This window comes from Candoia aspera, chromosome 1 (assembly GCF_035149785.1).
Source record: "Candoia aspera isolate rCanAsp1 chromosome 1, rCanAsp1.hap2, whole genome shotgun sequence".
In the NCBI taxonomy this organism is placed as follows: domain Eukaryota; kingdom Metazoa; phylum Chordata; class Lepidosauria; order Squamata; family Boidae; genus Candoia; species Candoia aspera.
Window position 1 is genome coordinate 202,102,314 of NC_086153.1, and position 27,078 is coordinate 202,129,391.

A 27,078-nucleotide genomic window follows, 5' to 3' on the forward strand; every position below is an offset into this window, starting at 1 on the left:
AATGACCATATGATCTCTAAAACCTATAAAATATTATTACAAATGAGAATGACAAATATACAAATTAAGGACTGTATGACTAAATGGGAGAAAAAAATTGGATACGATATTGAATATGGTTACTGGGAAAAGATGTGAACTACAGGGTTAAAATTTACACTTAATTATAGTTTGAAAGAAAACTTTTATAAAATGATGTTTAGGTGGTATATAACCCCAGATAAATTATCCAAAATGTTCAAAAATATATCAAGTATTTGCTGGAAATGCAAAAAGGAAATAGGAACTCTATACCACATGTGGTGGACTTGTGTAAAAGCCAAGAAATTCTGGATATCTATACATAATATTATTTGCAAAATGTTGGCAGTAGATATTGTCAAAACACTGGAGTTATATTTATTGGGTTTTATGGACATAGAATTAGAAAAAAAACATGGAAAACTCTTATTATATTTGATCACTGAGGCCTGAATCATCTATGCTTCAAAATGGAAAGAAGAATATGTTCCATCAGTCGAAGAATGGACAATCAAATCTTTGGATTTAGCACAGATGGCAAGACTTACTGATCAACTAAACGACAAAAACATAGACAATTTAAAAAATGATTGGAAACTCTTTTTCAAATATATCGAATCGATGCAAAAGGTATCAATGGATATATAAAATGTAAATATTAATTATATTAATTATATAATTTAAATAGAAATGGAGATGTTATATTATATTATAAGAAAAGAAGATAATATGTTAAGAGATAAAGATCCACTGTTTAGATAGTTGGAAATCCTGTTTTTTTTTCCCCTTTCTTTCTCTTTTCCCTTTCTTCTCTCTATAAGTACTAGTATTGTAATGTGAAATTGTGTTTATATGTAACTTTATGTTTAATTTTTTTTAATCTAATAAAAGTAATAAAAATTAAAGTAAAAAAAATAAAAAATAAAAAAGTAGTTATGAATGAATGTGAAAGACTGTCAGAACAAGATTCAGGACCTCTTAGACCACGCAACTTATAAGAAGCTTAACTGTAATCCAACAGCTAATGTCTTACAAAAAACTAATTATCTCATCAAGACATTGTCAATTTCATCTGAGATGCACAAAGGTCTTTGAGAGATGGGAGCCTTGTATGTATGGGTTATCAGCAATGCATAAAGAGACTGTTCCATTATGTCTGAGCATGAGTGCAAATATCGCCAAACACCTAGCTGCACTTTTATGACCTTACAGTGGACTTATGTCAACATATATTAAGGACTCAACCCACTTCGTTGAGAAACTTAACAAGTTTCTCAGTCTTAGACAAGGTGACAGACTGATAGTTTTGATGTGGTTTTCCTTTTTACCAAAGTGCTGATTAAGGAAACATCATTATATAGTAAGGAAAGCTTTTTCAGAGATTTTACCAATTTATTCCATCATTGCCTCACTAGCAGTTATTTCCAGGGGAACAACAAATTCTCTGAGCAAACTGAATGGGTTGCCATGGGGAGCCCACTGAGTCCAGTTATAGCCAATTTCTACATAGAGAAATTTCAACAGCGGGCACTAGACACTGCACCTTTAAAGCCATCAGTCTGGTTTTGGTATGTGGATGACATCTTTGTGATCTAGAGTTACAGTGAGGAAGAGCTCAAGAAATTTATAGAGCATCTGAATAGTGTCCACTGAAATAGTCAATTTATGATGGAAGAGATGAATGACCAACTTGTACTTTTGGATGTTTTAATCATTAAAAGAAAAAAACCAACAACTTAGAGCTACAACATACCAAAACCCAACATGCATTTAATTGCTATTAAGCCTAACCATCATCCCTGCCAGAAAAGAAGTATCATTAAAACTCTCACTTACCATGGTAGACTTATTTGTGAGCCTGAAAGATTATCTGATGAGTTGAGATACCCTGGCAGCACTTTACAGGCTAATGGTTCCTCTGTCGGTGAGATCAGACAAGTGATGCAATCCAGCGATAAAAATATCTATCTATCTATCTATCTATCTATCTGGACAAACCACCCACAGTAGGAAAGGTGTTTCTCCTTATTATTGAGAAAATTACAAACTGAACTGAAAATTACTGGAGAAATACAACTTAAAAACTATCTACAAACCAAAGAGAACAATCCAAGATATTATTCATTCACCTAAGGATGGCAGAAGTCCACTTTCATCATTGGGAGTTTATTGCATACCTCGCAGCTGTGGACAGGTATATACTGGAACTAAAAATACTCAACCAGAACATAAAAAATACTGCTGGCTAGAACAACTTGAATATCACTGGTAGCTGAACACACACTGCTACATAATGGGCATAGATTCAGTTTAAAGACACAAGTATTAGCAATCACATCAAATCATCATGCACAACTACACAGAGAAGTATTGAGATTTATAAACACTCCAACAACTTTAACAAGGAAGAGTCTGAAGGTTAACAAAGCCTGACTTCCAGCTTTATGTTTCACTAAAATAAGACAGCCTTTGATTAACCAACACCATATAGAATCTTCAGCTGTCTCACCTGAAATAATAGTAATAAGCAGTAGCATGTTTCAAAGACAGACCAATAAAAATTTAGCTCCTTTGGAACTTGTTCAAATCAGACCAATTACAAATTCACCTGGATAAAGAACCAATCAGAAACTGGCTTTCCAGTTACATGGTCCAATTACAGATTAATTCTGTTACAAATTCAAGAGCTTAATCAGTTTCTGCTCAGTTGCCTGTGAGCTGCTGAGAAGTATGCTGCAGAGCAGATCACTTAACCTCTGAAGATACCAGCCACAGTTGCTAGTGAAATGTCAGGATACCAGATAATTAGACCATGGCCTATTAGCCCAGAAGCCGGTACCATTGGATTGATGCTGGCCATGAAAGCCTGCACTGTTAATATTTGTGATTCAAACACTGGAATGGCACAGCTTAATTGATTTCTGCATTTGTGCATTTTTTTTCTTCTGGCTTTGCTTCATGGCAAAAGAATAAGGTCTAGGGCCAGACTTCCACCTTCCAGGTATAATTGATTAAGCTGGTTGCAGAACTGTGATTAAACACATCTGAATGGCCCCAAGTTAGAAAGTCTGATTAAGGTCCAAAGAATAGCACAGCTAGCACTAAACCTTCAAGGGAATTTTGGACTTCTTGTTTTCTAAGAACAGTTCCCCATTTCAAATTATTATGGCATATTGCAGGGAACAGAAGCAGTTCCTCATACATGGCCTGGGATCTAGTTTCTAACAGAAAAGGGAAAAAAAAGTCAAATACTCTTCTGGGTGCACACAAGCCCTTGGAATCATCTAAAGAATCTTGGTTCCTTGCTGGAGGTTTTGTGTTACACAATGAGAGTGGTTTTGCTTTGAGGTTTATAGATCGTCATTGCTTTGGATGCTTGGTTTTAGCGCATTTCCTTACTGAGAAGGAATCTTACCCATATTTATTCATACTTTCCTGTAGCATGTAACACAATTTTCATAATTAAGCAAACTGGATTGTGTATTAAACATTTCTCTTATCCTACAGGCACCTCTGGCAATGATACACCTTGATCCCTGATGTCTTGTGTGTGTGTAGCACACTGTAAACAGATTACTATAGGCTGTATTTCTATGGGTTACTCTGATTACTATAATCAGTAATCCTATTACTAGGACTGCGGCTCTTGTTTTGGTGCAGTGGGATTGTCCTTGGATTATATATTTCTAGAATTTTTGGTATACTTTTGGACTATAAGAATTTCACAAAAGAATCATACAGGATTCTAAATCTGCCTTGGCTAAGGTTGCAAAAAAAAATAAAAATACATTTTTACAGCTAAATTGTACCTGCAAGTCTTTTTTTCCATCTCCCACTGATCCTTTTAGTTGGATTCTCACAAAGATATGGCATCCCCTTCCCTCCATAATCCACTGTAGTGGCTTCTGAATGCCCTTGAGTATAAGTTACATCTGGGTGACTCTACATACATATTATAGAGGGAAATAACCATGGAAAACAAGGTACAGTATGTAGTTCTGCCTCTAGCCAAGAATTTCTAACTCACTTGGCTGTTTATAATGCAGAGTTATCGGTGGAGTCTTTGGTGCTCTCTGAGCTTGGTGGTTTGCTTGCAGACGTTTAGTCCAGTAACGAAACGTCTGCAAGCCAACCACCAAGCCCAGAGAGCACCAAGGACTCCACAGTTCAACCCTGAGCTACAAAGATTCTCTTCTATTAGAGTTGCTATCATTTTCACTTCCTGATTGTTTAATATAATTTTGCTTAATTCAGTGGCATGTAGAAGCAAGAACAAGTAGCATAATGCAGCAACAGCAGAGCTGACTGTTCAGTGTATAAGTATGGCCCTTTTAACTGATTTGTGTCTTTTACCCGTGATCTATTTTCCTATAATACAAGGTAAGTGCAACGTTGGGCTGCAAATGCACTTTTTAATTCTCTTTGTACATCAGTTGGAAGCAGTCCACAGACATTATTAAAGAGCACTAAAGCTGCTTGGTCTCTTTCTGGTGATGCATAGTAGATACAGTTATAATTTGTCTTTCTTTGCCTTTGTGTAGCGAAGGAGGACTTAGCCAAGGCAACATCAACGATTAGGCTGCTTGTACTGTGAAAAAAGAACCCTCTTCATTAATAAAGCTGCAGACCCTGACAAATGTTATTATCACAAAATAATCTGCAAGTTAGTTTCCAATAATCAGGAACTTCGTAATAGATATTAAAATGACTACCCCTGAGGTCCTTGATTTCCAAGAAGCTATGAACCTATCTGTATTCACAGATTTCCAAAAAGCATTTCATAAGGGATTATGCATCTTTAACAGTTAAGCTTGAGGCCCTCAGTTATCTGAATCTAACTTTACTTCAGGATGAATATGGATATAAAAAATTAAATATGAAAAATGAAAAATGAATCTACTTAGTATATGAAGTAAGTACCAGAGTAAGCAATCGGTATAATAAATCAAGAAAATAGTTCCATTTTGAACTTTATTTCATACTTATTTTAATGAAAATGAAACAAGCATGTATCACAATTATTTCTTGATTGTATGATCTTTGCCTAGAATAGAACTGTGCCTGCCATATATTTTGCGTGCTTCTAACCATGACTGTCTTTTATGTAAAGAAAAGATATAATGTCCATGTAACAAAATAAAGTGGGGGAAATGTTAAAGCAAGAAAAAAGGAGCTTAAGGCTTAAAGTTTTGGTGTTCAGAATTCTTAATAGCTATAGCCTTATTTGAACAAAGAAAACATGCACTATAACCGTCTGAAGAAAACATCACAATTTACATCAGGAAAAAAAAATGGGCATGATTCAGACAACATACACACTCAACTGTATTGATTGGAAAGTAATTAAGTACTTATTTAAATGTTAAAAAAAGGTCTGACTCAATTTCTTATTTATGTATAGCCTTCTCCTTCAGATTTCCTTACTCTTATGAGAGCTGCTACTGAGTGGGAGATGTATCAGCAGAACACTCCCCATCTTTTTGAATGTGAAATGGAGGATGCAATGGGCACATGGTCATGTCTGAAATGTTTACCTTTTGCTGGATTTTGTGCCCCTTACAAATTAATCTATAATCTGCCCTGTAGTAGCCCACTTTTGTTTTGCTTATTAATCAATGCTTAAGAAATATAGGAGAATAACACTCCATTTATATTTTTCCCAGAATATACAGTATAAATATAGTAAGAACCATGCCATAAAACTATATGCAAAATTTGCACACTATTATTGCATGCTTGTGATGATACTACATGCCAAATAGTATTAGCTTATTAGCTTTCAGATGACTCTAAGCTGAACTTCGGATCTTTTATTGTAGATTTCATCAGTCCTTAATGGGGGAGAGTATTATCCCAGAGTACATGAAGCTGTAAAGAAACCCAGTCACCAAATATTATTTAAATGTGTTTGCTTTTCTGCCCAAATTAGATATAATGGCAATTCAAGTAATGCCTAAATAGTTTGTTCCTGTTATGTAAATCGATCAGAATTCATTTTTCTCAGCTTTGGGGGAAGATTTCCCTCCATTCTGCCTCCTCCTCCTGATAGCTTTTGAAGTTTTGGTGGCAAGTCTGCCATAGACTGGCTCATAGGGTCTGATAACATTTTTGTGGTTTTAGATACCAGTTTCTCCTCTGAGTTTCCAGGGACAGAACTTATTCGCTGAAGTTTCATAGGAAGATCCCCCATGCTATATGCCTTTTCTGAAGTAGTAGAACTCATTCTCAACAGTTTTTTAGGAAAGTCTTCCCTTCCGGTCATTTTCTGTAGTTTGGAAGGTAGCTTTGTACCAATGTCATCTAGGCCATCTAGACATTCTATAGAATTATTCCTTTCTTTACTGTTACCTACAGCTGGTGCTATTAAAGGGGAGGACATAAGAAGCATTTCTTCCTGTTCTTTCACACTGTAAGGTGGAGTAGGAACTTCAAAGGTTGCATGGAATTGGGAGTAGTCTACTTTGAAGAATCCTTCTTCTAAGGAAATAACAGGGAAAAAACGATGACCCCAGAGAACTTCATCTTCTGTGTATGATGTTCGGGCTTGACAAGTCATTCCTATAAAAAACAAACAAAAACTCAGTAAATGACTTGGAAATAACATTATCTACACATAAAACACATTTGGTTTGTTTTCTAGCTATCTGGGCTTAATTTCCATTTATCTCAATGGAATTTGGTGAGGGTGCACATGTACATGTACATGTAGCATATAACAAGTTTCTTCAGAGCAATTTTGCCAAATTGCTCTGTAACAATTGTAGGCTAGGGACATTCAGTTCCATTCCTGGAGGACTGCCCTCTTGTTCTTCTGCATATCTACAATATTTGGAATCATTATAAAATTTACAATATTTTAATATTTGTCTAATACAATAGACAAAACAAAAACAATGCTGAAAACACATTAAAACAAATTCCATGAAATAATTAAAAATTATAAAGCAGGCAGAAGCAAAAGACAGCATCTTTTAAAGGAACTGGTTACTGTAACTGGAGTTCTTTGACTGGTCTTCTATGAATTCATAGATGGATTAGGCACCTGGTTATACTGATGATCCATCAAAAATATACTTTATTCATTCAATCTAAACATTAGATTGCTAGCTAGTCAATCTATAACTGTTACCACAACCAAGTCTATCCTCATCAGACCACATCATCTTAGGTGGACAAAGACTTCAGGAAGAATACTACCTCACCCCAAACATATTGATATTTTATTCTATGTCCACTTCCTGACTAGATAATCTCTATTTTGTCTTGGTTAAGCTTCAGTGTATTATCCCTCATCTGTACCATTACTATCATCAGATACAGGTAGTCCTCACTTAACAACCACAATAGGGACCAGAAAATTGGCTGTTAAGTGGTACAGTGGTTAAGTGAGTCATCACATAACTGAACTCAATTTTATGATCATTTTTATGATGGTTGTTAAGCAAATCACCACAGTCAAGGAAATATTGGGTCATTAAGTGGATCACCACAGTTGTTAAGCGAATCCAGCTTCCCCAATGGATGTTTTTTGCCGGAAACCAGCATGTGATTGCAGGACGCTGCAACTGGTAAATGTGAGCTGGCTGCCAAGTGCCTGAATTGTGATCACGTGATCGTGGGGGTGGTGCAATGGTTTGCAACCGTTCTAAGTGCAAGTACAGGCCATAAAGCACTTGTTCCAAGGCCATCGTAATGTCAGACCATCGTTAAACAAATGGTCGTTAAGCAAGGACTACCAGTACTCAGAAAATCTCAGATATTTTAGAAAGCCTCAACAAACACAACAGGCTTTGACACATTATAATTCTTAACTGATAAAGTATTTTAATCTGCCTCTCATGTAACCTGCATCTGTGTAGCCAACCTGCCTCCCACCACTCCCAATTTAGATCCTACATCAGTCTAGCCACTCTATGCACTTGATGAAATGAGCTGCAACTCACAAAAGTTTATGTCTTTTAATAAAATTTGTCAGCTGGAAAAAGTTTTGCCAGACTCCGTCTGATTTTTGCCTCCATAGATTAATTTGGCTCTGCTACTACAATATCAAATACGATCTAGAATATCAACAGCTTCCCTAACAGTAGATGAAAAAAAAAAGAGCTGCCTGTTATCTGCATATTGATGTCAAAGCATTCCAAATCTTTTGATGGTCTCATCAAATATGAATATTTATTTGAATATGATATGAAGATTGCACTGTTAATGCTAGAAGCATGTAATGGGCTGTAACAGCAACCTTGAGGGACAGGAGGAAGAGCTGCAACCAAGACAATGGTCAAACAAAAGAAACGTGAGACCCAGAAAGCGTCTCAGAAATGTGATTTGAGAAAGCGTCTCAGACTTGACCCTCCCTAGTTCACTTGAAGATAAAGGGAGGGAGGGGGATGTATATTCAGACTTGCAAGATCCTGTTACTGTAACCTTACACTAATAGGAATATTAGCATTCATAACTTTGGTTGCCTAGTCTGGTCTACCTCAAAGGGCTGATAGAACAAGAACCAAACCATAGGCTTCCTAGTGTCTTGATCAGTCAATAAGACATTTGACCCAGTAAATTCTGGGTTGTATCAGAACCAGAGTGTCTCTTGGGCTTGTCATGTCTTTCAATACAAGCCACCACAAAAATCACAAAATATATTAAAAAGGCTAAATTGCATGTTCGTCATCAGAAGCTTCTTGGAAGGCTGGGATATACAACTGGATATAAGCAAATTTTCACGATGCCTGTGTTTTAGGAATATAGTCAAAGTCATCTCTGAAATCACTATTCCCAAAACTGTGATACTTCACTGTAGCTGAGGACAAAATATTGCTCAGTGAGTCTGATAGTATAATTTGTGATAGTGGTGAAAAAGCTAGGCTTATCTTTTTTTTTGGCAGGCTGCAGCCATACCAATTACATTCGTTCTAGCAAAATATGCATTGCTTAAATATGTAATGTAGAAAAGAAGGGATTATGTATTACAAAAGACCAGTCTCCTTACATCTTTGTGCAAATTTAAAATGAGCATCCTGTTTCTTTCAGTTCTATTTATTAACTAACCCTGTCTCTCCTTTTTAACTAACTGTTGTGCTGCGACCTGGCATTCACAGCAATAACAACTGCTTCAGAGACAGGGAATACACATCCCTCTGCCTCAAGCAGGATCTTCTTAATGGAAGGAGAGATGCTTACTTAAGCATGTTGCAGAAGGAGAAATCTGCCACAATCCCTCCCTCTCCATGTGAAAGGGCTTTTGTTCATTTGAAAACTGTAAGCAGTTCTCTGGGAAAAGGTAAAGCACGAAGCTGAGAACTGGGTCTAAGAACAGCATTCCTGAACCTCTGAAAAATTTTTTTTCCTGTTTATTAGATGTTGGAAAAAGTCGCAGAGCCTTATATTTTTCTCCTGGAGGTTCTTTTAAGATGCGGTGTGTGATTTGATCAATTCTATATTTTTCTCTTGTCTACCACTGAATGATAAAAAGTTTTGTATGATAAAAAGTTTAAAGTTAAAGTGGAATTTTTAAGCTGATATTTTCCTTTTTTAAAATAAAGTTTCACTTTATTAATCTTCTGTAAAATTGGTCTAGCTTCCAAAAATGGGCAGAGAAAGAATGGACTGATTTCCCAAGCTATATGTCTCAATACGACATGGCCAGGAGATGGCCTTTTAATTTGCCAGTAAGTAACACAGGGTGTGGGAGCCTATTTCTGTCATGCACTAGTGGGGAGGATATAGGTGATGGTAGCAAGAACCAGCAATCCATGAGATTGAGACTAACCTCAACTCAGCTGTACTACTATGCTAGCCTACTGCTGCTATTTGGTATTTATCAGTGGAACAGGCTAAGCACTGCAATGTCACGGCACATATTTTCCTGCTGTAACTAAATAGTACTAGACGACCCATGACCCACCGGGTCATTGTTTCAGAGATATTTCCTTACCATATTCCTCAATGCCTTCAACAATGGCAGAGCTTCTAATGTACTGGAAAAGTTCTTTAAAATTCAGAGAGAGATGTATCTGCCTTGAAAGCAGCCAACGTTGAACTGTATAGCCCAGTCAAACATCAGGAGCTCACCACAGGAAACGTTTTATGACATTTTGTATTACGTCATAAAATGTTTTATGATAATTTTTATGTCATAAAATGTTTTATAAAATTTGCCAAATTTCTATTCCAGGAGAGTCATGTAGGGCAATGTAGGGCAAGCTGATGACAAATAAATAAATTTAACGTGAAAGCATTTCCCATTTTTTCTCTCTCTGCTTTATCTTTGAGTGAAGAGTCACACCAGAGTTAAGTACTTCACCACCAACATCCCTCACAATTGGGCAGAATTTCCTGACAGTATGACCAGTTGAACAGCCTTTCTTGGAAAGTACCAAACTGTAGACAAGGGCTATACAACCTTCTCTTTCTGAATGTATATGAATGTGGCATTATGTCCAGTATCTACTGTGAAATTGCATCCATCAGTGAAACAATTTTTTCCTTCTCCATCTCTTTCTATACCCACTCTAATTTGCTCTGGAAGATTAGGGGATCCTGAAGATCAGATCTAGGGTTGTATATATTTGGGAAGCAGGAGCAGGGGAGAGAAATACAAAGGGAAGTTGCAAGAATATTTCCTTGCACAGTGTCCTGATCAGACTAAGAGGTGGCCAGGCAGATTAAATACCAAAAATACTCTTTATTAAATAACTATTTACAATAAATAAGTCATTAGAATCAAGAAGGAACTGGGTTCAGTCAAGACCAACTGGGCAGCAACAAGGAAACCGGCAAGATTGCAGGAGGAGGCAGCAGCAACGCAGCGGAGCAGGATTCTCTGATGGAGGCTGGTAGGCTGAGAGAAGCTGGAGCACATGGCACTACCAGACCTGGAATTGAATGACCTCGAACTGGAACACCACTCGAACTAGGCTGGCACCGGAATGCTGGGTGAGGCTGGGCGGAGCCCTCTGGATATGTCTTGGTCCTATTGACCTGACTGGACTGGACTCGATGACTCGGACTGAACTGGAGACTCAGAACTGGAGACCTGGAACAAGGCTGAGAACTTGGAGCAAGACTGGACTCGACTAGAGGCACTGGGCTGGGCTGGATGCCCTGGACTACGGACTCAGAGCAAGGCTGGCCTTGTCTGAAGATTCCTGATGAGGCTGGGAATTAGGCATGAGAAACGACTGGGCTGGACATTCAGGCCTAGGCAAAGGACTCGAGACATGAAGGCACTGAACCACAGGTTCTAGACAAGGTTGCAAACCTGGTTCACAACAGGATAGGCATGAAACTCCAGAACAATGTTGTGCACCCAAGGCAGGGCTAAACTGGGCTGGGGATCTACTGCAAGACTGGCGATCAGGGGCACAACAAAGCTATACTGGAGACTTTGGACTAAGCTGAGAGCAAGAAATGTTGGAAGGCTGAACCAAAGACTCGGGGCAAGACTGCAGACTTGAAGCAGGATGAGACTGGACTGGAGACTCTGGACATGGCTGGAACCTTGAAGCGGGAATGGAAGCGTGCCTGTAACACACACAAGGTGATCGTGGAGGTCCAAGGCTGGACGTGAGACTGAGATTGCTGGGTCTGGCGAGGAGAAGATCCTCAGTGGCAGCAGAAGCAGGATTCAAGTCCTCTTCGGTGGAAAACGCTGGTGCTGATTCCTCTTTGGTAACAGGTGCTGTTTCTGACGTGGATAAGGACTCTTCTCAGAAGCTGCAGGCTTGAAGGATCGGTTTTCTCTGACAGCTTGCTCTTTGTATGTCTGCCTTTTATGCCGATCCTTTGCGTGCCTATTCCCTTCTGCAGCCAATCAGGCTGTCTTCTCCTTCACATGCTTTTTTGCCCATCGTTGGTGCACACTGATTGGAGGATTTAAATCCTCCTCCAAAGATTGTCCAATCAGAGTCTGTGACTCTTCCCGCACTGCTGACTCATCTCTGGGTTTCACTTTCCCAGTTTCAGCCCAGTAAGTTTCTATTTCCTCCTCTCAGAAAGAATTTTGTTTTCTGAGTCAGAGGCTGGCTGGAATCTCACACATAGTAATGAATATAATCTATAAGGAGAACCATTACTTATATGCTTCAAAATGTGTCATACCTCAGTGTGATATAATTATACTATGTCATGCAGATATCCCCATTGTTTCCATGTTTATACTTTTGCATTCACATTATGGATGATGTCAGTGAAAGGAAGTAATAGCAATCAACAAATGAAAGGAGATTTAAGACTAACTTTACTTAGAGCTGTTTATTCAGCCTAGAATTTTAATCACATGCCAAGATAAACTGTAATAATAAAGGGAAAAGTACATTCAAGTCTTTCTTAGTGCAGATTAAAGAATGAAAAGGATATCATGCTGGTAAAGATAACTAAACTTCCAAGTTTTCCTTGAAATAATAATTGTTTCTTAACAAACTTTGCTTAGGGGAGCAAAAATTTCCTTTTGACATTAATTTGTAAGAATATCAGTCACGATAAATGCAAGATACTTTTAAGGAGGTAGTTGATGAATATGCAAAAATTTGAATTTAACAATGTCACACAAAGAGGCCTATTCATTTTTTTTTTTCATCTCAAGAGATCTAGATTACTTACCTACATGGTAGCTCTTTGCCTTTTCTTAATCAAAAAACAAACTTTTGTTTTATATATATAAACATACGATTATAGTAGGAAGATGTTATTTACTTCAGACTATTACAAAGAAAAAGGCAATACTAATCTCAGTTTTGAGCAGGAAGACTGAGACACAGGAGGGAGCTGGAAGCGGTACAAAGTATTAAATGATCTGTTCACCAATTAAAAGGCTTGAGAGAAAAAATCTGTATGGCTAGAATTAGAGAGCTATTTAAACAACAATTCTAATAAACAAATCATTTAATATGTTCTACTTCGTTACATCTAATTAAAAAATGACATTTATTTCACAATGCTTTAGGCAACAATTAAATGCCATCTTCAGACCTGGAGCATATTCTCATGGCTAAAAAATCTACTGCTCTTTATGCTAATGTGTTTTCTCACTGTGTTTGGAACATCAGTTAACTCAGTGAGGTAATATGAAAGAAATACAGCATTGCAATCACAAGCAGACTGTTTTAAATTGCATTTCTTGGTATTTTTTCCTTGTAGAATTCTTGGAGCAGTATTTGCATTTTGTTGTTTTTCTTGCACTGACATATTATTACATACCATACATTTTCTTCCTAATCTACCCTTCAAGAATACAAGGTCCATCTAATATGATACTAATGTCTTCTTCTCTGAGTTGAAGCTCTGAATTAGAAAAGTCAGCTTTTCTAAACTTCTTTAACACAGTTGTCAATTCCTGTACTGAAATCATACAAATAGAAGGGATTCAGGGTTTAAAAAAAAAAAAAAAAATTCTAATCAGTTTTAAGCTACTGCAGTCATTCAATAAGAAGATTAGTGTTTCCTCCCACCTGTAAATTTGGGGAGAGGGGTTATGTTACACTTGCTGATAAAGTACAAATGGCTTTTAACCAAGTTGGTGCAAAGCCTGAATGTTTCCGAAGATTAGTCTGAAGATTAGCTGTTACCTGGCAGAGGGTGACAAGTTTAATCCTTTCTGATGCCTCAACAGGGCTTCTTTCTTTTTCTTCTTTGTCTAGTTGCCTTTTCCATTGCCTCTTCTCTTCCAGAAGGCCAAGAGTAATGTCATTGTAATGCTAATGACATTATCATTTGATTATCCTCAATTGTGTCATATAAAAAGAAGCACAAAACTAATGGCATATTTTTATTACTCATTTTTCCTTAAATCATAGGATATAGAAAGATAAATATAAGCATCAGTTATCTTGCCATCAAGCATACCCACTGAAGAATGTCAGCTTTTATTTGTGTGGCTGTGTTGAATGAACTTGGCAGTCTCTTAAAAATGTACCTTAATAAGAATTTGCTTTGGAGACATCTTTTTGTACATAACTGACATGTAGCCCTTGATTTGGGAGCCTGTATAAGGGCAGAAGGTTGTCTTATATTAAAGAACCCTTCTTATTAAAATCTACTCCTGGTCAATAGCCTGAACAGTGCAGCTGCCTCAGCTTATTCAGCTTATCTTCCTGAGATTTATCTTCTGAATTATTTACATCTTTATGAATATTAGCTAGTTATAATGATACCTGGGAAATAAAAAGTCATTTGGGAAACACCCTATGTATTGTGCTGATTTTTAGAAGTCACAACTGTCTGCCCAAGCCTTTTAAAGTTATTTGAACAATGCTGCTTTTAAAAATTCGGTACACATTTTAATGAAAATCTGATAATATTGGCTGTTATAATTTCTGTATATTTATATGTATGTATGTATACATACATAGAGCCAGTCCGGAGACTGAGAGTTCTAGTCCCGCCTGAGGCATGAAAGCCGGCTGAGTGACCTTGGGCCAGCGCCTCTCTCTCAACCCAACTCACCTCACAGGGTGGTTGTTGTGGGGAAAATAGGAGGGGAAAGGAGTATGAGGTATGTTTACTACCTTGAGTTATTTATAAAAATAATAAAGGCGGGATAGAAAATAAATAAATAAATAAATAAATAAAATAATAAATACATTTGCTTAAACTTACAGGAGCCAGTTTGGTGTACAGGTAGACCTCACTTAATGACTGCCTCATTCAGCGACCATTCGAAGTTATGACTGAAAAAATTATTTTATGATCAATGCCTGCATTTATGACCTTTGCAGTGTCCCTCAGTCACATGATCGCCATTACAGTCAGTATGCGTTATCCTGTGTCTGACCTGTTGTTTTTCTTTTTTCCCTCTCTTGCCGAGTGGAGAGATTGGAGAGGAAGGGATTACAAGAGAGTAAGCAGGCACCCGATGGGGAATATACATTGAAAGGAAAGCGGTGGCACTGGCAGCTCCAAGCTATGCAACAACTAAGCTACACAAACAGCCCCAAGCTATGCCAAGCTACGCAAACAACCTCAAGCTACACAAACAGCTGGTTTATTCCCCATTGTGTGTCTGCTTACTCTCTTGTAATCCCTTTTTCTCCAATCTCTCTGCTCTGCGATGACTGGGGGTGGGGGGTGGGAAATAAGTCAGGCACAGGAGAGATTGCTTGTTTTTTTTTTTTCTCCCTCCTTTGCTTGTTTAAGCAATCTCTCTACTCTGCGAAGGGGGAAAAAGAAAAAAAAAATCTCTAGGCAGGCACACAACAGGGAATATGCTGGTCTGTTTGCATAGCATGCTTGTGGTCCCCCGCCCTGAGCACACTAGGGGCTGCTGGCACCACTGCATTTCTTTTGATGTATATTCCCTATTGTATGCCTGCTTACTCTCTTGTAATCCCTTCTTCTCCAATGAATGTAAATACAAACATTAATTCCCTTCTTGCTAATTATCCCAATGCTGAGGTGAGCATTGCAAGGGGGCAAGTGGGGAAAACAAAAGCAGTCACAATCATGTGATTTCTCATTTAGCGACCACTTTGCTTAACAACAGAGCTGCCTGTCCCAAAATTGGTCACTAAACGAGGACTACTTGTAGTGGTTAAGGCTACAAACTAGGGAGACTACAAACTAGGAGAATGTGACTTCTAGTCTCACTAAGGCACCAAGCCAGCTGGGTGACCTTGGGCCAGTCCCTCTCTCTCAGCCCTAGGAACAAGGCAATGGCAAGCCACTTCTGAAATCTTGCCAAGAAAACTGCAGGGACTAGTCCAGGCAGTCACCAGGAGTCAAAAACTGACTTGAAGGCACGTATGCATACATGCATACACACACACACGTACACACAAATTTAGAAAGTAATGGAATTAAATTCATTGTATTACAATAAGTAAAATAAATGTATTACAGTAAATATATTTATTACAACAAATCTAAAAGCATAAAATATCTGCTGTCTGTCACCCCTTCCTTCTCTAAGCCAGGGAACAGCAGGTGTTTACAGGTACAGGATATAAGTTAATTGTCTTCAGCAGAAACCCTCTGTGCATAGCAAAGGCCCCCCGTTCTGGACAATCTAGTTGTACCTATGGAAATCAGCTTTCAGTCATATCACCTGAATGACTTAGAGGGGGAAGGGGCAGCTCATCACTTTGCACTTGCTGGGATACACACATGAAGATGTGAACCGAAGCTTCAGCTGAAGCTTCACTTCGCTTCACAAGCAGTTCAAGCTTCCCTTGAACAGAGCTTCAGTTACTCTACTTTTTGTTGGGCTGTTATTTTCTTTTACAAAAAGCCACAGTTGAAAAGCTAATAACACAGCAATTATGAAAGCAATATACTAAATTGCTCAACATTTGTAAGGGCTCTTGTACAGTATAATGAGACAGTTCCTCTAATCTACAATGTCATAGTCTTAAGTATTGGCTTTCTTTATCGAGGAACTAAACTGGATGATTAATGTTATTTTATCTTCTTCTCATATTTTTAAGAAAATATTTTTGGATTCTTTTTAACAGGGAGAAAGAATTGGGTCATTAAAAAGTTATGGGCCAGCCACTCTTTCCTTGCTGTCGTTAACTTAATGGTCCTATTAAGATTTAACAGAGTTTATATAATAATAACATCTCAGCTTACATTTTAATTGCATTCAGGAAGCCAACTTCTACTGAATGCCTCATGCGTAAACAAACAGCTATTTGTATCATTTTATAAAGGTTTAGGTTTAGCTTAATTTTCCCTGGTACTCTCCACAGCATTATCCAGCTTATAAATTAGCAATTCTTTGTGAGCATTATCAGCCTATGAAAAGCCAACACATATAGAAAACATGCTTTCTTCTAAAAGTACTCATATGCAGTAATAATAATAATAATAATAATAATAATAATAATAATTCCATACTCAAAAGTGCATAGAAAATGCTTGCAACTGTGTTACATTCAGATACATTTTTATTAGCATTATTCTAATTTGAACTACCTCGCTCCAAAGGCTCAGGTCCCAACAAAAGATAAGTTTTACTGTGATATCTAACAAGGGGACAAAAGAAAGAGGGCAGGCACTTTGGAAATAGAAGAAACCATGCAAGATTTCCTGAACTGTCTGGAACTTTAAGAAAATATTATAGCGCATAGGAAATTTATAGCACCCTTCAGTGGCCAGAGCACTGATAATCAGACTTAGGGGATAACTCATTCTTTTATTATATCACTACAAATGAGTGCCTAGCTTCTTTACCCTTTCATATAGTTGTACATGGATAGGAAGATGCACTTAACAGCTTTTGGGTTTCAAATGTTTTTTTCTGTTTTATTGTCTGTTTTTCTGTTTTATTGCTTATACAGTATTTGTTTTACTGTTTTTCATTTTAAATAACTGTATAATCTAAACATGAGACTTATGATTGCTGGATTAAAAGCAGAATAAATTCATGAAAGAATGAATGAATGACTATGCCAGCTTAAAAAAATGCAGTTAATTAACCAAGGTACTGTTTTTGGCTTCAGAACCGATCTATGACTATACTCAAAGCTGAAATGCAAAATGTTAATTGCTTCAGTTTCAGTTAAGTTAAAAGACCAACCAAGCATTCAGCTTAGATAATAAATAAATGCAGCATTTTTATAAGCTCCAGAAATCTTCAAGAAGACTGAGTTAAGCGACAATTTCAAGGCAGCTGTATCTACACTGCAGATTACCTTTGTTTTTTTCTTGATAACTGTTGTCTTGTTGGAATTAGAAGTAATCAGTTAGTATATAAGAATTTGGTGGGTCCATATCACCATATTAAAAATGTTTCCTCTTTCTGTACATGCTATATTTCTCTGAAGGTATATGATTTTAGTCTGGATTTTGTGATTGTTGTTTTGAGCCTTGTAGGACAAATTAGAATAGCTGTCATAATGTTTGATATTCAGAGGTCCACAGATTCCTTATGCATGAACATTGTCCCTTTTTAAATGTAAGCATATTTTTAATGAAAAACCTATATAGCATATTATATGAATAATTTATATTGTTAGGTATAATGAGATTAGTAATGCAAAGCACAAAGATATACAATGTGTAATATAAATATTTATTGCTGCGACTTATGCCCTTTAAATAGAATGTATACTTGATTTCTTTGTGGTTGAATTAAAAAAAAGTTTTGTACTACTGTATTCTCACATAGTATGCTGATATAGACCAGTACTTATCATTCTCAGTATTATCACAATGATGTATAATTTTACGACTTGAGTGGATATTAATATAACAGTGAACTCAATTTTCTAAAGACCAATCGTATACAGTCCAAATGGCGCCAACCACTGAAAGGAACCATGAACTGAGATAACATTTAATCAAGGATAAGATCTGTATAACTTCTGTACTTGCAGTTTGTACTTGCAATTTAGTAGCACTCGCCTTACAGGCTTCAAGAAAACGCTGGATTGCAAAACAGAAGAAAATATTTCTGTCTCTCAGACTATCATTTCTCGTATATTGTATCTTGACATATTTCACTCCGGTTTGCTCATTGGTTAAGAGCACAGGGTGAATATTCAGTTAATAGATTTGTTTTATTTATAGTGCTGCTAAATCTTTATTTCAATTAGATTTTGGGGAAAAAGGCATTTTGATAGTTTTTTTTTTCAGATTCACACATTAATAGGGTTGCAAATGCTGTGAAAATATAGATTACTACTTTAAATAGGTTGAAATTCACTTCTATTTAGTAGACAGCTATTTGGATTTATGAACTGTTGTACAAAACTGATTACTCGGGATACACAAAATTTTAAAGCTGAAAAATAAGAGTGCTCAATACAGAAAATTAGATTGCCTCAATTAAAAATCAGCTTATTGTCCATATGAATTTATTTCTCTCTCATCTATCCTCCCACATTTTATCTCATCTTAAAACCTAGAAAGTTTAATTTCCATTTTCTTCCAAAAATTAGCAGCAGCTGAGAAAGGAAGCTGTGGGCCACAGCAGAAGTCTGAGTGTGTTATCAGCCCCTAGGCTATAGGTTGTGCATTGGTCTAAAAACTCAAGGATCCTTTTCTTTCCTTTCAAACAAGCTTTCTTTGCTTTAAAAGGAAAATCCTTAAATTGCCACACATTCTTCATTCTTTCTACCTGCTTCTGTGTCACCTGCTTGCTGAAGAAATGGCAGCCAAATTTCCCTACACCCTTTGCTTGATGGGAATAACAATACAGGGAAACTTGCTCACTGGCAGATATGCCAGTTCCTGAGGGGCATGAAGTAACATAACTAATCATCACCAGTGGCAATCAAAGCCCAGGAGGGAGAAGCAATTCTACATTCCTTATGGATATGGTTGTTTTAACTGAATCTCCAAAAATAAATCAGCTGTGAAAGCTTTAAAAGCTGAAGCAAGATATCACAGGGTTATCCAATAAATAAGTTATCTTTAAGAGCTGAATCATTTAACATTTTTTTCCAACGTAAATAGGGCTTATGTTATTACAGTGATAATGTTATATGTTCATACACTATATATGAGTATTACTTACTTAGTAATGAAAGTTTCAAATATGATTCTGATACAATCAGTGTGAGAGGGCCACTGAGGTTATCAGGTCCAGCCTCTGTTCCATGCAGAAATCCAAATCAAAACAACCCAGCCAAGACAGCTGCCAAACTTCCACTTCAACACATCCAATCAAAGGAACCCATACCTCTGTAGCTAATTCACTGCATTCTTCCACTCCTTATACTATTAGGACATTTACCCTTCAACTGGACTTACCTTTATATAACTTAAGACCATTATTCCATGCCAGGGGACAATACAGAGGCAACACCAGGGTTGTGACCATTAACAACTGCTCTGCTGTCATCTCCTTGACTCAAATACACATTTTTTTCTGAGCCTGTGAGGCTACTACATGAGGTCAGGAAAAGATGTGGCTCCTTTAAAGAGCTACTGAGTGGATGCCCATCCTGGATCCAAAGCACTTTTGTCTGCTTCGGTTCCAAATACTGTATACTTCTATTCGTAAGACTTATTTTTCATTTCCCTGATCATCCTTGTTACTCTTCTCTCACCTGACCCAGTTGGTCTGAATCTTTCTTAAAATGTGTCACCCAGAACTAAATACAGTACTTGAGAAGGGGGTTGAACCAATATCAAATACAGTGGAACTATTATTTCCATTGATTTGGAAACTGTGTGTATACTGAAACCTAAACTGCACTAGTCTTTTTAGTATCCACACCACAATACTAATTCATATTCAACATGTAATTAATTACATTTCCAAGGACCTTTTCGTAACTACTATCGCTAAGCCAGGCATCTCCTACCTTGTACCTATATATTTTATTAGTTTTCTTAAATGAAGAACTTTCCATTTTTCTCTATTAAAATTATTTTTAATTTTGCTACTGTCTTCCAGAATATTAGTTATCCCATCCAGTTTTGTATTGTCTGTAAATAATATATACATTCCTTTTATCCAAGTCAATAATGAAAATGTTAAACTGAACCTTATGGCACACTATTTGATATTTAAATCCAGTTCAGTATAAAGAGCACAACAAAGTCTTTTTATGTTAATATGATGAATCATCAGTGCTGTTTTTTTAATATTGTATATGCTTGATTTCTTGTGTGTTTGCTGCCATATTTAGGAGAGTTTACCTATTCAAATTGTTAAATCTGCTTTCATTCATCACTGTTCATTGCCTTATCCCATAGGTGCCCATTCCTAACCACAATGACCCCCAAATTGTGAAAAGTGTGCTGTAATATCACCACCCAAGCTCTGCCTTTCACACTTATAGCACAATGTCACACACAAGTACTTAAGAGGAGGAGTTTGCATTGTGACATTTTGTCACTTCTTGCAGAACCCTACAGTATACCTTATCACCTCCTCTTTTGGCTTCAGTTCTGGTGCTCTTACTTGAAGCAACAAACCACAGCGAGTGGTCTTCTAATGATTGATGCTAGCAGTTCACACCCCCATGTTATGAAATGACAACTGCAATCACTCTTAAGTTATCTTCCCTTACTCGGCATTTCTGAAAGATATTAGGAGAAAGTATGCTGTGTTTTCATATTTTCAAAATACACTTACAGAAGCAGTAAGAACTCCTTTGTCTCTTGGCACATGAAATTCATATGAGATCCACAGGCCCATTTATCTACAGTTTATCTCATATCCACTGCAAACCCAGGAAAAGATATACACGGACAAATGATTTCCACTCAAGCTATGCTAAAATTGGCTTCCAGGGCAGGTATGGCAAACTGAAGACAGCTCCATGAAAGCGGAGCCAACAACTGTGTCAAAAAGGAGGGTCTGTGGGGGTGCACGAGTGGCTGGTGTGGCACGAGTGTAGAGGGGCTGGTGAGGGTGCGTGGGTTACGCTGACTTACCCCAGCGTCTTGCGACCTTCCCTGCTGGCTTCCCAACTGACTTTCTGGGGGAGCCGGCAGAGAAGGTTGCAAATGGCGATCACATGATCGTGGGGTGCTAGGCAAGTGCGAACAGGTTGCCAAACACCCAGATCATGATCATGTGACTGCAGGGGCTGCAATGGCTGTAACTTCGGGGACCGGTCGTAAGTCCCTTAGCTCAGCACTGTTCTAATTTTGATAATCAAACTACTGATGAGGCCCAGAAGTGATAGACAGTGCCTCACACTGATAAGTCACATCACTTCCATGCCTAAAAGCCACAAATCATACTGTTTCCATACACAAAGGCCCTTACTGAGGCAAAGCATGATCACCTTCCACAGGCCTTGTTAAGTTCCTTTAATTCATGAAGCGAGAGCCAGTTTGGTGTAGTAGTGAAGGCACCAGGCTAGAAACCAGGAGACTGTGAGTTCTAGTCCCACCTTAGGCACGAAGCCAGCTGGGTGTCCTTGGGCCAGTCCCTCTCTCTCAGTCCTAGGAAGGAGGCAAAGGCAAACCACTTCTGAAATCTTGCCAAGAAAACTGCAGGCAGTCGCCAGGAGTCAAAAACTGACTTAAAGGAATCCCTTCACCCCAAAAAATAATTTAAAATCTGTTAAATACAGTAATGTACAGATACCAGTGAAGATTCCATGCAGTCCTACTGAGAGACTATTTCTCTATTACTAGAAAGACTTTTTATCCATGGCATTGTGTCAGATCAGTGCTTTATATCAAATTATTCTATTTGATTGTGATTGATGGAAGAAGCAGAAATTTCAAAACTGAAGAACGTTCTAACAAGAACTGTACTGAATCTTCAACTGTGAAAATTTAAAAAAATGGGCCTTGACAAGGAACGTACAAAACAGTTCATGGTCAAATCATTCTGTGCATGGAACAGCTAGTTTCAGGAGGATCCTGTCCCAACCAAAACAAGTGGGGATATGGAATGAATCAGGGTGGCTTTGTTTCAGATATGAGCCAGAACCAGCAGATGTATGTCTGGGGTGGGGGAGATTAAGAAAAAAACAGAGACATTAGTAGTAGCTGGGGGAAGCTGTAGGGTAGTGGGACATACCTCACTGGCTGGGGTTGTAGTGGCTGAGGGGAAGAAGTAAAGGAGAGAAGCAGAGGCACTGGAAAGATTGTGGGTGGTAGACTGGTGGAAAATGCCCTGCTGAGATAGCAGCAACATTGGCTGAAAAGATGCAGGGGAAGTATGGAAGAAAGGGCAATGCAAAAATGAGGGGTGGGCACTGTATGCCATGGTGGGACAGCGATAGCAATGGTTGAGGAGAGGAAGGGAATGGAAGGCCTTGGAAGATTGGGGTGGGCAGGAAAGTTAGTATTAATATGCTATCCTGGAACACAGGCAACGGCTGTGATGAAGGGGAGAGGGAACAGAAGGTATTAGAGATTAGAGGGGTGAGCAGGCTGGTAGAGAGGCTAAGCAGAAGGAAGAGAGGGAAAAATGTGTACCAGCCTTACTCTACTTGTCCCATGAACAGGGATTCCTCTGGATTTTGCTTTGGCTTAAAACCGAACATTCTTATTGTTCCAGGTTTTATTTCTGCCAAACTTTGCAATGAGGGTACACTCCTCCCCCCCAATAATTTCTAAGCCTGGTCATCCAATTATTCTTTAAGAGAGCATTCTTAAGAAACATTCTTTAAGAGAATGAACATATGAAAATACACCCCTTATTTTCACTCATTTCTATTGCTAACTTCTTCAAAATATACAGGAGTCCATTTGTATCATCTGTAATCTATAGTTCTAGCAAGAAAAGAAGGCAGGTAGTTAAACAAATATATTTTAAATATATTACAAGTCATAACCATCATGAATCTTTTTTAAAGAAACATATATCCTACTTTCTAGAATATATAACACATGTGTACACAGTATGTAACAATATTTAAAATTAATTCTATGCTTGGAATTTTATTTTGCTTTTTAAACGCTTTAGAGAAAAGTGTTTTTATTTTGCTCTTCAGTCTGAATGCTTTGCTGTGTGCCAGTACTATAAAAACTGTTACTGCATGTCCTGATAGTGTTGTTCTCCCTCAAGAAATTTCAGTTTGTAAAAACGTAGAGGTGATAGGCAGGAACTTTTTAACAAAAAATAAATACTTGATCATCCTTTTTTTTTTTCCTGCTTTTGGAAAACGTCTTCAGTCATTATTTTTTGCTTATCATAATCTGGGATAATATAGTTTATAATTCTCAATAATCTTAAAACGTCAAAGTGGAGTAGGATCTTAAAAAAGACAGATTGATAGTGGTGAATCCTAGGGAAGATACTTCAGAAATAGTTCATCTTTATCTCAGTACACTTCTTCTGGGCCAATCCATATCTAGTCCTACAATCTCTTAAACTAAAAGAAACAAAGAAAATGTAATCTAAAAATCAAAATGTTTCTGTCCATCATATTTTATAATGAGAGGCAACACACATCGGATTATTCTATCAGTTACTGGCAGATCATTTTAACTTAATTATACCTGTGAGAATTTGTAGCTCAGGCCATCAGAGAGTTTAGAGGTAGAGGACCACTGATGACCCTTAATCTGAACACTCCTTAATAACTGGAGAGAATAGGTCTCTTTACCAGAGTTTTCTTTTAGTCATCTTAGGAATCAGATATATCTGCAGCCCAGAAGACTGACCTCTGAATGAGCTAAGCAAAAAACTAAACTAATTCCAATTTTCCAACTGAATATATTTCTTAAAGAAATAAAGAATTTCAGATTTATGGATTTGAATATAGATAAGGGTGGGTTATGGGAAGAAGAGGTATTTATCTGTAACCTTATAGGGGGTGAAGAGTTATTAAGTTTTATATCTGTTGTGACGATGATCGGAAGTCACTTTTTCATACATTTTTTTCTTTCTTTGCACTGTTTATTCTTTCTTTCTATTTCTCCTTCTCTTTCTGAGTTTAGTTTGTATTTACTCTTACTCTTGTAATAAAAATATTCAATGGAAATATAAAAAAAGAAATAAAGAATTTCAGAAATGCTTATTTAAAATTTGCTTTTCAAATACAAACAAAACATAGGACTAGCTGCAACTTAACAGAACCTGCTAAATCTTTAGGACTATAGTCACAGGCAATTGGGGACTGGTTCCTACAATACAATCCAGCTATTACTTTTCAAGAGTGCCAGGTCGCTGCAGTAGTTAGGACACCAGGCTAGAAAGCGGGAGACTGTGAGTTCTAATCCTGCCTGGGGCACGAAGCCAGCTAAGCGGCTTTGAACCAGTCACTTCTCTCAGCCCTAGGAAGAAGGTGATGGCAAACCACTTCTGAAAATCTTCCCAGGGACTAATTCAGGATATCGCCAGGAGTTATCCCTGACTCAAAAACACGAACAAACAAACCGCGTTTTCAACATCCAGTTGAAGACAAAAGCAAGTTTCACCAGTCAGAGACAGTTTTAGAAAGAAGAGGTAACTTCCAAGAATGAAAGTTCGGACTGACCAATCCATATTTGTAACAGTTTGCCTACGTGATACTTCCTGAATCTGTTTAGCAAATAGAGTGGATCAGCCTGGAATACGTAGCCATGCAGATTTTACTCTTGATGCATTTGGGCACCTTCTTTGTTTAGAGATACGGTCCTGCAAATAAGATGTGTGTTAATCACCACACCCCAACAATGGTTTTCACTAGAATAACAATCAAATGCAGCAAGTTAATTGAAACAATATTGTAACGGATACTTAAATAAATTGAGTCAAGCTTGATTCTTTGTGACTGCAGGGACATATCCATGTTGTTTTCTTTGCAGCAATGCATAGCTGGTCTCCACTGTCTTATTCTAAGTCTTTTTCCCCTTCCCAGTCTAGTCTATAACCCAGGGATTTCTTGGTGATCTCCCGCCCAAGTACTAACCAGGTCTGGCTAAACTTCTTTGAGATCCACTCTTCTGAGATCAACCAAGATCTGCTAAGTGCTACCTCTGATATGTATATACAGCTGAACAGCCATGATATAATAGAATAAATTGATATATTTGATATACCGGTTAGGGTTGTTGGGTATTATATAATTATTCCAATTCAAGCTGCACTTCAACTGGAATAATTATATAATTATACATTGTGAGTTCTAGCTCTCCCTTAGGCATGAAAGCTGGCTGGGTGACATTGAGCCAGTTCTTCTCTCTCAGCCCAACCCACCTCACAGGGTTGTTGTTGTTGTGGGAAAAATTGGAGGCAGGAGTATGAAGTAAGTTTGCCATCTTGAGTTGACCATATACATATACATATATATATATATATAAATAAATAGAGGGAGGGATAAAAATATAATAATCCAGTTTAATCTAAAAAAAAACTGGAATGGAGGAATAGTATTTCAAGAAGACCTCTATATAAGCTTTCTTGCTCTCTCTTTTTAAGTTGCCATTTCTGTCACCTACATGCAGTCAGCTTTGATAAGAAAGTTATTTGGAATTAATACTAAGTGTGCCAATTCCAGTGAACAGCAATTTGAAAAATACCTCTCATTATGACAGGAAGGCAAAAAAACCCTTCATGCTCTACCAAGTCCAGATATAAACTGTTATTACAGTTAGAGACTTGTATCTGAAGTTGATTTGTGTAACTGTTGATTTTATACTGTCATTTATTTATTATTTATTCAATTTATAGGGTTATCCAACTGATAGTGACTCAAGGTAGATTATGAGAGCATTAAAACTGAATCGACAAAGCAATAACTACCACACAAGCAGAGATAAAAAATTAAACATAAACATTCCAGCAGTTTTACAATTCACCTTGGCCCAGTGCCTGCCAGAACAGTCTAGTTCTAAGGCCTTCCTAAAAGATGGCAGGTTCAAAGACGTAAGGATCTTGGAGTGAATACTGTTCCAAACAGCAGGCGCAGTGACAGATGATGCAACGGGCAGTGTGCATAACACACAATGTGGATAGTCCCATGAATAGCATAAAATAAACCCTGACCCTAATGTATGTATAGCTAGATGACTTTGGGTTTTTTCATCAAATACATGCAAAAATTTTGAATCTTTCAAAATAAGAAAATCCTTGACTACTTGCATTAATTTTCAGTTCTACATCTCATTAAATAACAGTCCAAACAAAACAAAATCACACTCTTAAAATATCCAACATTCCATTTTGTGAAGCTTTGAATAGAACGGAACAAAACATTCTACTGAGCAGCTCTGTTACCTAGTAACAGACCTTGTAAAAGACCATCTACTACATCCAGGGGATAAAGGATTTTAAGGTATACAATTATCAAAAGAACTGTGTGTTTATTATCTATTCAACTGATTTACATGTAAGTTTCAAGGAAAACAGTTCAGACACCAGCCATCAAAAATATTAGTCCCTTGCCCTTTCAAGAACAGATAACTGAATAACTGATGGGAATAGAGGAATATGGACTTAGAACAAGGGCCGATATTAACATTCAGGAGAAGAAAGCCGACAATCTGCCTCATCGACTCAAAGGCACAGATGCTTATCTTTAGAAATATTTGGAGAAATTGTAGCAGACATATAGCTGTTTAAGTAGGTAAGATAGGAGAGGGCATCTCTCAATAGGTCCATACTTCTGCTCTTGCATTAAAGACAGGAGGGGGAGGAGAACTACTCTTCCTCTGACTAAACTGCCCAAGCTTATCTCAAGTGAAAATTATTCATGCGCACTTGTCACTTAAGGAAATATT

The 27,078-nt window shown here is 37.4% G+C and overlaps 1 protein-coding gene across 1 annotated transcript in view; it reads right to left on the bottom strand.

Annotated features, from left to right (window-relative positions):
* Positions 1 to 5,036: 5,036 nt before the first annotated feature.
* KCNJ3 (potassium inwardly rectifying channel subfamily J member 3) overlaps positions 5,037 to 27,078 on the bottom strand; it is a 117,753-nt gene continuing 95,711 nt past the window's right edge. The window contains exon 3 of the mRNA XM_063318352.1: positions 5,037 to 6,579. Coding sequence (XP_063174422.1) covers positions 5,993 to 6,579 — 587 coding nt within the window. The 3' untranslated portion in view covers positions 5,037 to 5,992. The remainder of the gene's footprint in view (positions 6,580 to 27,078) is intronic.